General features: G+C 38.3%; 1 protein-coding gene across 1 annotated transcript; it reads left to right on the forward strand.

The window, feature by feature from the left end:
• Nucleotides 1-7,703: 7,703 nt before the first annotated feature.
• Nucleotides 7,704-8,798, forward strand: LOC136527266 (transcription factor SRM1-like). Its single transcript, XM_066519926.1, has 2 exons — nt 7,704-8,140; nt 8,351-8,798. Exons 1-2 carry the CDS (start codon nt 7,704-7,706, stop codon nt 8,796-8,798), a joined length of 885 nt encoding a protein of 294 aa, XP_066376023.1.
• Nucleotides 8,799-10,450: the final 1,652 nt, after the last annotated feature.

A 10,450-nucleotide genomic window follows, 5' to 3' on the forward strand; every position in this document is an offset into this window, starting at 1 on the left:
ATTCTTGGAAATAAATTTGAAAGGGGCTTTGAAGTAAAAGAAAAGAAAAGGAAATTAGAAAACCCTCTTCCTATCTCTTTCGGCCTGGTGACCTAGCTAGCCCGGCCTATTCCACAATCGGCGGCCCACTCTCCCTCTCTCTCCTGGCGCTTCCTCACTCCAATCTAGTTTGGCCCAGCATGCCACCGCATACCAGCAGGTAGGCTAGCGCCGCGTCGCCGCTCTCCTCTTCTCCCTCAACCTAGCACGCCAGCCCAACTCCACAATAGGCCAGTCCAAGCCGTGCCCTGGCCCAGCTGCCCATGCTGCACCATTTTCCCTCTCTCCTGCGCAGTCACCGACAAGTGGGGCTCGCTTGTCAACCACTTCATCTACCTCCCGCTCATGCCCGATGTGGACTCCACCACCGCCGTCATCTGACTCCACGCCGCCCCCACCTCATTCCTAGCCCTGCGGGCCAAGATGCTCCTCGAGCCCCATAAAATAGCTCCCTGAGCTGCTCCACCCTCGCCTAGCCCTACACCAAGCTCTCAAGCGCTGCTGCAACCCTAGAACACCGTCACCGCATGTGATTCCGCCACGGCCAAGCTTCACCGTCCATCTAAGTTGTTCTCCGGTCTTCGCATCTCAGTAAGGAAGCCTCCAGGGACCGTCTTTTGCTCCCTCATGCTCTCATTTCATCCGCGCACTATCACTGAAGCTTGTCGTTCGCTCTGCCATGCTACCAGACGATGTGGTCCCGTCTTAGACCTCAAAAGGGCCCTTGGTGAGTTCACCGTGTCTTTCTCTTTGTCCCTATGCTTTCTTTTTTTATCTATGATATCCAGAACGTCGAGAACGATGAACTCTGGCGAGATCCTCTGCTCCCCAACCATGGCGCCACTGCGCACAGCGCCTCTCTGGTGACCCCATGCCACGATTTGATCTACACCGTCCGATCTGAGATCAACGGTCTAGATTAGAAGATACCGATTCACCGATATTTTTGCTAAAGAGCCCCTACGTTTTTCTATTTCCTAACTTGCATCCCTGGTTTCTTTCAAAAGGACCCCTGCCCTTTCTCCTATTAGTGGTCGCAGTCCTCAGCCGGATTTAAAACTCAGATTTTATTTATTTCAATTCAAAAATTTAGTTTCATCTATTTACAAAATTGCCACTATCTTTTGTAGGCCATGTCTTCTACGTTTTAACTCCGATTTGATCCATTCAAGTTGCGTTAGATTCGCAGCGACGTAATCTATGCATTAGTAAAAATATTTATCATATCACTAGCTCTGGAATTTCATGGTTTAAAATCTAACTTGAATAATAATTATGCAACTAGATTTATAAATAAAATATGATTAATTCTACTTTTGTCTTCTAAATGCAAATGTGAATTTTGACTTAATACAACTCAAATATTTCTTTGAAATATCTTATACATCCTTTTATATAGTTAAAATTAATAAAGCCCTTGGTTCACTTTCATAAAGCAAATCTATCGGTAGATGTATCTGTTTCACCGTAGCTCTGATTAGTGTGATTTTCGCGTCTATGTGTTCGTAGCGAGACATAGATTCACTTTACAAACTTTTCATCTTGATTTTATGTTTAGTATATTGTTCTAATTTAGATATATTAATTGCTTCATGTATGATTGCATGGATGCTTGTGTGGTGCTTTATAATCATGTTCAGTCAGTGAGCTTTGCGTTGGTGATATAAAAGAAGTTGGTGATCAAGAAGAAGAAGAAGAACGTTGAAGATTAAAGCTTACCGAAGGATCAGTGTTTTAAGGCAAGTATATCATGGGATCTTCTTTGTTGTCCTATTCACCATAATATCATTTTAATCATATGCATGTGTCTACCTTGGAAACCATAGTAATTTTCCTAGCTATTTGATATCCTGGATTCCTTGTCACCTACGGGTGATTATGCATTGGGTAGTATGATGCTAGTGCTCAACTACAACCATGATATTGTAACTTGACTAATGGTATATGCTATAAACACTAAAAGATGCTTTTTATCAACATGGAATCAGGGGCTAGAGCATTGGGCTGTTTTATGGTGCTTTAGATTTCTCTCCCTAAGGACTTATCTGTAAGTGATCATCTGGAACTTACAGTATAGCTGTGAGGGCTACATGGCTCTAGCTTTAGCTTAGTATGAGGACCTTTTCTAGCTTATTAGTGGTTACCTTTGTTGGCGTAAGAATGGATTGACGAATCGGATATAGTGTGGCCTCTGTCCCCTTGTGCATAGGCTACGCGTCATTGTGCCATCGGGAAGGGGGCTCTACATCTGTTTGCTGAGTGAATCTAATGGCCCTAACTTATTAGACAAACATTTGAAAGGCTTCATAGTGAACCCTGCCGGCCTTTCTTGGTAATAAGTCAAGAGGCTGATCACCTTGGGCGAAAGGGTAAATCACGACTCACAGTGAAAGTGTACAACCTCTACAGAGTGTAAAACTGGTATATCAGCCATGCTCATGGTCACAAGCAGCCTTGGAACCCTTTTGGAGTAGATGATGAACACTGATGATACTGATGATAAAAATGCTCACTAATCATTACTGTTTATGCTATTCATTATTCATGTTTACCTAATCATGTGTTTATATAGGCTTGTGAATAAACTTGTTGCCACCCAATTAATAAAAGATGACACATTAAAAGCTAATTGCAGTTAAACCAGTGTCAGCCTTTTGAGCCTCATGAACCCTATGTTATATTTGTTGAGTACGACATGTATTTATGCTTGCTTTATTTTTCAATTATTTGGATAAAAATCCTAGATGGGTACCAGATTGCTAGAGTTTGGAGAAATTAGGCTTGTGATCAACCAGTCAGTTGTCCCTGTGGAATTAGAGTTTTCACCCAAAGATCAGAGTTGTCTTTTTGCTGTTTGCTATCTAATTTTATATTCTTTATACTAAGTACGTTATATATTGAGCATTGTTCATTGATACTACCCTTATTTGTAGCTATATATGATATTTGACTTTCTGGGCTCACATATGGTGCGTATCTGGTTTTGCTCTTAAAACTAGGTGCTACAAACCTAGGCCTATCCTATTGCACCTTAAGGTAACCACTAACAAGCTAGAAAAACTTAGTTAACTTAGCTAAAGCCAAAGCCGAAACCATAGCTCTCATGATTGTACTGTAAGTCCTAGATGATCACTTACAGATAACTCCTTAGGGAGAGGAATCTAGAGCACCATAAAAATAATGCTCTAGCCCCCTTATTCCAAGTTGCTAAAAAGCATATTTTAAAATTATTGCATATACCATTAGTCAAGTTACATATCATGGTTATTTAATTTGAGCACTAGCAAAAATACTACCCAATGCAATTATCCCACAGGTATCAAGGTACAAGGTACAAATACTAGGATATCCTTAGGTGTAACAAGGTAGACACATGCAAAATGAATTACTGAATTAAAGTTGATAGGAAACAAGGATGATTCCATGCTATACATGCCTTTCACTTGCTTTACAACTAATGGTCAACTCCTCGTAGAACCTTCGATCTTCTGTTCTTTTGGTCTCTAGCGCTTACGAACAACTCTTCTACTCGCAGATCATAGCACACCAAGCGCACCAACAAACATACAAGCAAACAAATAGAGACAACTAAGAGCAATACACCACACGAGACTTGAAACAACGTACTAAATGAAAGCTAGGTGCTACGGTCACAAGATCATAAGAAACACCGATAGCGGAACTATCATTAAAAAGAAGCGACTACCAAAAGATTTATATTATAAGAAAAAGAAACAAATACAAGCTTGATTTTTTAGTTAAATAAATAAAATCATGGAGAAGTTATTAATTCAGATTAGACAAATCATAATTTAATTTAAAAGCCAAGTTAAATCTAGTCATATTTTACTTATAAATACTATTGCATATTTAAGCAAATTAAACACTAACTTTGCCAAATAAAAGGATAGGTGAAACACCTACTCGATTGCATATGATGCGGGTTTAAGCTGAATAATTTTAATTCAAAAAAACACGTTGGTGATAGCAATTAATCATATTAACATTTACATATAAAACATAGTATAGACCCTATATTGCTTTTAATTATGAAACTAATTGCATTAGCATTAATCAATTTAATATTTAAGTTTTAATATTTAAGTATGTATGGAAAAACATGTGAGATGAAAGACATCAAAACTAACATATAGATCGCGTCAATACGAATCTAACGCAATTTGAACAGAGCAAAAATGAGTTAAAATGATTTTTGTGTGAAGGTTAGAGATTCAAAGGACGGACGAGTATATACACGTACATAGACTCTGGAGATCACGATGTCTGATATATAGCTCCACGGTGTACAGATGTAAACAAAGAAGTTTCTGGAATTAAAGCATAATATAAGTGGAAAAGAATTGTTTGCTGTGCAAGCTAGATATAGGTTTGATATTGATATAAAACAGTCAATGAGGACCATGGCGTTGGGCACTGAACTCACTGAGTGCCAAAATAAATAAACAAAATCTGTTTTTGCTGCAGGACACAGATGTGGGCGACGGTGACTTGCAAGATTAGGGCGACGGTGACTCGTAAGATTATGGAACAGGCAGCTCGGCGTCGGCCGGTTTTGTTGGAGATGCATGGATGGGCAAGCAGACACGGTCGATGCAACATGCATGGGACAGCCGGATGACCACCTCGCACAAAGACCACGGGACCACATGAATGTGAGAGCGAGCTGACAGATGAGAGTTAGGAGAACAGATTGACACATATAGGCTCACCAGGTACAGAAGCGGAAGATAACGAGGGGGAACACTACCGGAGTTAGAGAGGATAACAGTGATCGTGGAACTTGAAAACCCAGCGGCGGTGCTTTGCCCAAGGTGTTGGTACATATTTATAGGAAAGAAAACTCTCCACATCTAGATCAACTGACAATATGACACTAATTGATGTTGCATCCTCCATCTTCACTAATAGGCCAAGCCTATTAGTAAATAAAGACATTGGCCTTTAGGATTTATTATGATTAGTGCTAATGGGCTTTGAGGGTTGGTGAAAGAATACAAATTTTATTATTTTCGGAATTAATTAATTTCGTGAATAAAATAATTCCAGAAAAGCCAAGAATTGCTTTTTAAGTCGCAAAAAATACTCCGAAGTCTTTGAAAATTTGGGAGAAATTCTCTTAGACTTTTTGGAACATGAGGTAGCTAAAATAAAGTATTTGGGGCTCATGAAAAGATATTTTAGATTATGCTCGTGGAAAAGTGGGAATAAGTTCCGAAAGAAGCATGAAAAATTCCCGAGAAGTTTTGAGAGATGGGTTCATGGATAATGAACTCAAAGAAATGATTTGGAGCAGAAGAAAAGGATCTTGGGAATCTCCAAATGAAAAGATTAAGATTGAAAGAGTAGGGATTCGATTACAGAAAAAGACAGAGACAAGGTGGAGAAAGACAAGCAACTTACTAAACGTGTTTTGAAACTTTACGTACTCACAACCAACCAAGTCATGCAATAGAAAACATCACAATAACAAAGCCCATCGGATTGTTTTAGAAAATTTTGAAAATCAAATTTTTTCTACATCTAAAATTTTGGAAACTTAAACTAATATTGGAAAATTTTATCTCAATATTGAAATCATTAATTTTACTTAGTGTTCTCTATGCACAACCCAAAATTGAAAATTTTGGGGTGTGACAGCCCAGCAAGGTAGACCTACAATAACACGTGGCACTAGTTTAGACCATTTTTTCTAATTTTTTATAGTTGCATAAAAATAATTCATAAATTTTCTATATGAAATTGAATGAAGACAAACTTTATATTAAAATTGTAGCTATCCATGCAATCTATGACTATTTAGTTGAAATGATTTTGATTAAAATTGTAGCTATCCACGCAATCTGTGACTATTTAGTTGAAAAGATTATGATTTGAAACCATTTAGTGTCGCAAAATATTGTTTTAAGTTCACATATTTCAAAATTTTAAGTTTTCAAACAACCTTGAATGTTCATGTTCATACCAAATTTAGAGGCTTAGCTAATCTATTATTTTGTTGTTGATAAGTTTTTATTTGAAGTTGCTTGGAGTCTCGAATATTTATTTAAATTCATATATTTTGAGATTCAAGTTTTTGATATTTCTAAATTATCTCAGATCGAGACATATCCTATACCAAAGTTGTACTGCTGATTTAAAACTTTTATGGCCGAAACATTTTTTATTTGAGTTCACTTAGTAGTCAAAATATAAAATATAATATTGGAAAATACTCAATAAAAAAGATAGCATCATATATATATACTCAAAAGTGAGTGTCTATTGAAGTGGTTGCGAGACATTGTGTGAGCTAAATGTTGTGATTTAAGTTTTGAGACACACTTACTTTTTTGTGTTTTTTGAGTTTTCTAGAAACCATTATTAAGAAAGACAGACATTTTAACACTTTTGTCTTTCTAAATGGTTTAATGACGAAGAGGTATTTGTTATAGTTCGAAAATAGAGCGTCACATATTCCTTTCGAAGATGAACATAACTATTCCACTTATTGTATTTCTACTATTGGTTTGTGCTAGTAGAACCCAAGGTGAAATGAAAGTGCAAATATATGAGGATAAAATGGTTTTTGAATATTTAAGATACTATGTTACTCAGGTTATCTCCAATTCTTACTCTTTTGTGTCAACTAATTATTATTACAACTTATAGCCTTTGATAGAAAGACCACTAGTGGTTTGCGATTGATCAACAAAGACTCATCTATGACGCAATCAAAAATATTTGTTACCAAATTAGTTAGTGAAATCTATCCTGCATGCATACATAAATCTTGAAGGTCTGAAGAAAACACGCAATTCATATCTTCTCAGATCATTCGAAACAACTTCTCAAGAAACTAGGGAAGACCAAACCAACCACACACTAACCTAGTTGTATACTTCCCATTAACAAAATTAGTTACACTGACATTCATTTGGTACATCTATACCAAATAAAACTATTATGTACCATATCACAAGAAGAGATATGCATATATTACAAGATTCAAAATGTTCATGATCATTTATGTTGTAATCGCTCATCAAAATATTTTAATAGATAAATATATATCACACGTGTGAGATGAAGCATTGCAATCATTAGACTTCCCATTGACGATGTAGTCAACTAATAGTAGCTAAACCAGATGCTGGTATCATTCCATCCTGTGTGCCTAGGAATGACTTCAGTGGCTGTATGGCCATGCATGACCACACATGTCACCCCATCAATGGCAACATACTTGGGCACACATGGGTCTGCCTTGAAACCTCACCTCCACAACCAAACTAGATTGCACTAGTGTTTCTCTACCTTTTCTACTCTCAAGTTTGTGCTCTGCATAGGAAAATTGTTGGCATTGGCAAGTTGACAATGTGTATATGGAGCTTATAGCAAATTTATATCACTAAATATTAATGCATTTAAGAAAAAAAGTCACACAAGTAGAGATATACTATATATATAGGGTGTATAATATTCTTTGACTTTGTTATCAAAATCTCAATTTTGCCTTCATATCAAAGTCAATTGTCTAATTAATCAAAATTAGGACAAAAGATTCACATGAGGCCTATAAATACTAGCCTTAGTGTTGCCAATCTCCACAACCCTACAACCCTCGTTCTTAGCTCAAACTACCAATTGTTGCATAATACTCAACAATGGATCCTAAGTTCAAGGGAGAGTGGAGTGCCTCTGAGATCAAGATGGTGAAATCTCTCATTGCAAGGGACAACGACAACAACAATGGTGCTAGTGATATGAACAAGAAGCACAATCAGATTGTGGATGAGATCCAGGCAATGTTCCCTAGCAAGGAGAAGCATCAGGTAATCAGCTTGTACATTGATGTCATGGTGGAGATGATGCAAACATTACAAAGTGGCAACCAGCATGTGGAAGCAAGTAGCAACCTCATGAATCAACCCGTTGGGGTGTTTGTGGGGGATCCATCCAAGGGCAACATGGAAGCATTTGATGGTTATCAAAAAGTGGAGATGTTTGGTATGAGGAATGTGAAGGAGACTCCTCGGAAGAAGCCCACTCCTCTAAAGGAGAGCCAACACACTAGGAGGTTTTGGACCACAGACGAGCATAGGTTAGTTATTTGCTAGATACTTAAAGCATATCATACAAATTTTTAATGCTCGTCACATGAAGTTTTAGTACCCTTATTAATCATAGGTTATGAGGTATTACTATGATGAGATGTTATATAATATTTTTCTTTTACCAATCATGAATATATATGGAAATGGAATCTAAATTTCTGTCTAATTAGTTCACTTCAAACTCTACCTCATTGTAGGCAATTCCTTCATGGTCTACATGTGTACGGTCGTGGAAATTGGAAGAACATCTCTAGGCACTTTGTTACCACCAAGACCCCAATGCAGGTTTCCAGCCATGCTCAAAAGTACTTCCTCAGGAAAGAAAATGGCGCCAAGAAGCAACGTTATAGCATCAATGACATTGGACTTTATGATTTTGAGTCCTTGGAGACAAATGGTTCTGTCTGGAAGGGGCCCACCTTTGGTGGAGGTGTCTACAACACAAATCGCTATAGCTTTGGTGGACATCCTACTTTCATGAATAATGCCCAGGCTTGGTCACCATTCCTACACCACACTGGCCATGGAAGCAGAAGCAGTAGCCAGATGGCCACCTTGGCTAATAGCCAGCAACCAGAGCAGATGGGAGCTAGTAGTTCTTTAGTGGCTCCGACCATGAAGGCGGATGGGGGCCACTTGGGCTAGACTAGTAATAAGCTAGGAGATCTTCTCGATACTCAGTGGATGATGAATGTAGACATGAACTAGGTTTTATAAACCATCTAGTATGCCAAGTTGCATGGTGGCCTATTAGTTCATCTTATATATGTGGGTTAAGCATCATAGTATTCTCTTATGCTAGAGTGTGAGCAACTTAGTTGTCATGAAATATTATGTGGTACTTTCAAATGTATGTGTCTTGTTTCATTGTGGCATTTTACTTAGTTTGGTGTATCGGCTATGTCAGAATCAATATTACATTGAGCTTATTTATTTATTCTAAGACTTACCCTATTTTATATTATTTCATTGCATTGTTTTAATGGTTGGTTGTGGGGCTTATACTCTAATACATATTGATTGCTTAGGCATTAGATAGATTAGAGAAGTAGAAGATGGAAATTTCATAGGCAAATATCTATCACTAAGGAAATGTAAGACTCCCATGTACAAACTGATCCTAAACTATGCACACATGTATGCAACTTGTTCCTCTAGAGGGTGGCATGCCACACATTACATTGTTGTACTATTTCACTTTGGAGTATTCTATGGTTTTGGAATTTTTACGTGGAATCAATTTGAGATTATGATGTTAAATTTTCAAGTATCCAAATATTACTAGATAATACAAACAAGGGATAAATTCATAACAAGATGAAATATGAAGGATACAAATAAATAATCGACACCACAAAGATATATTAATAGTATAAATGGCGAGGAGGACAACAAGACAAGGGCTAGGTTCCTATAAGGACCTTTCCTCAATAACAAGGTCAGGGAAGAGATATTATAGCAAGTGAAACTATAGGGGATCAATCTACCATGAATGAGGTTTGGAGACCACCCGACCCTTTTAACATGACGTGTTTCTACTATATAGCACTAAAACACAATGATTCAAGATTGAGACAAAGGAAGAGGGCCAAAACACCTTTGGCATGGTTGGTAGGCCACTTGATGTGTTAGGCGATCATTAAAAGAACCTAGCAGCTTACTCCTTTGCTCTATCATGACATGTTGGAATCCAAGAACATAAATGCCAAAGATGAATAGTAAGTAAGGGAGAAGGGGGTCGGACAACCCCTCAGGTGTTCGTACGATGAGCCCCTTGCTCTCCTCTATAAATGCCACTACAAGGTGCTCAAGTAAACCCCTAAATTAGGCAAGCACATATTCACCCCCTAAGCTCCCTCCCTCTTCATTTATCTTGGCCATGTCATGACCTAGTCTTGCATATCAGTAACCATGCCCATCATGAGCATAATCTGTATTCAAATTTCATATTTTCAAAACTTGCATGAGAAAACATCAATTTTTGGGTTTTGATGTCGGTCGACCCCTGCGCTCGAACGATCCTCTCCTAGCGCTCCTCCATGCTAGTGTGTGAACTTCTCCTAATGTGGTAGCATCTCTGGCTTAGGGTTGTGCTAGCCCTTGCCGGTGGTAGACAAGAGGAGGTGGGGTGACGATGGAGAAGAAGGGGAAGGGGGACCCCTAATGGAGAAAGGGGAGGGAGGGTGCGAATCTCAGCGCAAAAAAGGAGTGAGGGCATCAGATCCCACCATTAGTGAAGAGGAGGGGGCTCCACCGGTAGTGGAGGTGGAGATAGGCACCACCATGGGGGTGGGGAT

This window comes from Miscanthus floridulus, chromosome 19, assembly GCF_019320115.1.
Source record: "Miscanthus floridulus cultivar M001 chromosome 19, ASM1932011v1, whole genome shotgun sequence".
In the NCBI taxonomy this organism is placed as follows: domain Eukaryota; kingdom Viridiplantae; phylum Streptophyta; class Magnoliopsida; order Poales; family Poaceae; genus Miscanthus; species Miscanthus floridulus.

Excerpts from the sequence above, each read along its gene's own strand:
- LOC136527266 (XM_066519926.1), top strand. The coding sequence starts at position 7,704 with ATGGATCCTAAGTTCAAGGGAGAGTGGAGTGCCTCTGAGATCAAGATG. Across the intron at positions 8,141-8,350 it reads TGGACCACAGACGAGCATAG|GCAATTCCTTCATGGTCTAC; the intron begins GTTAGTTATTTG and ends ACCTCATTGTAG.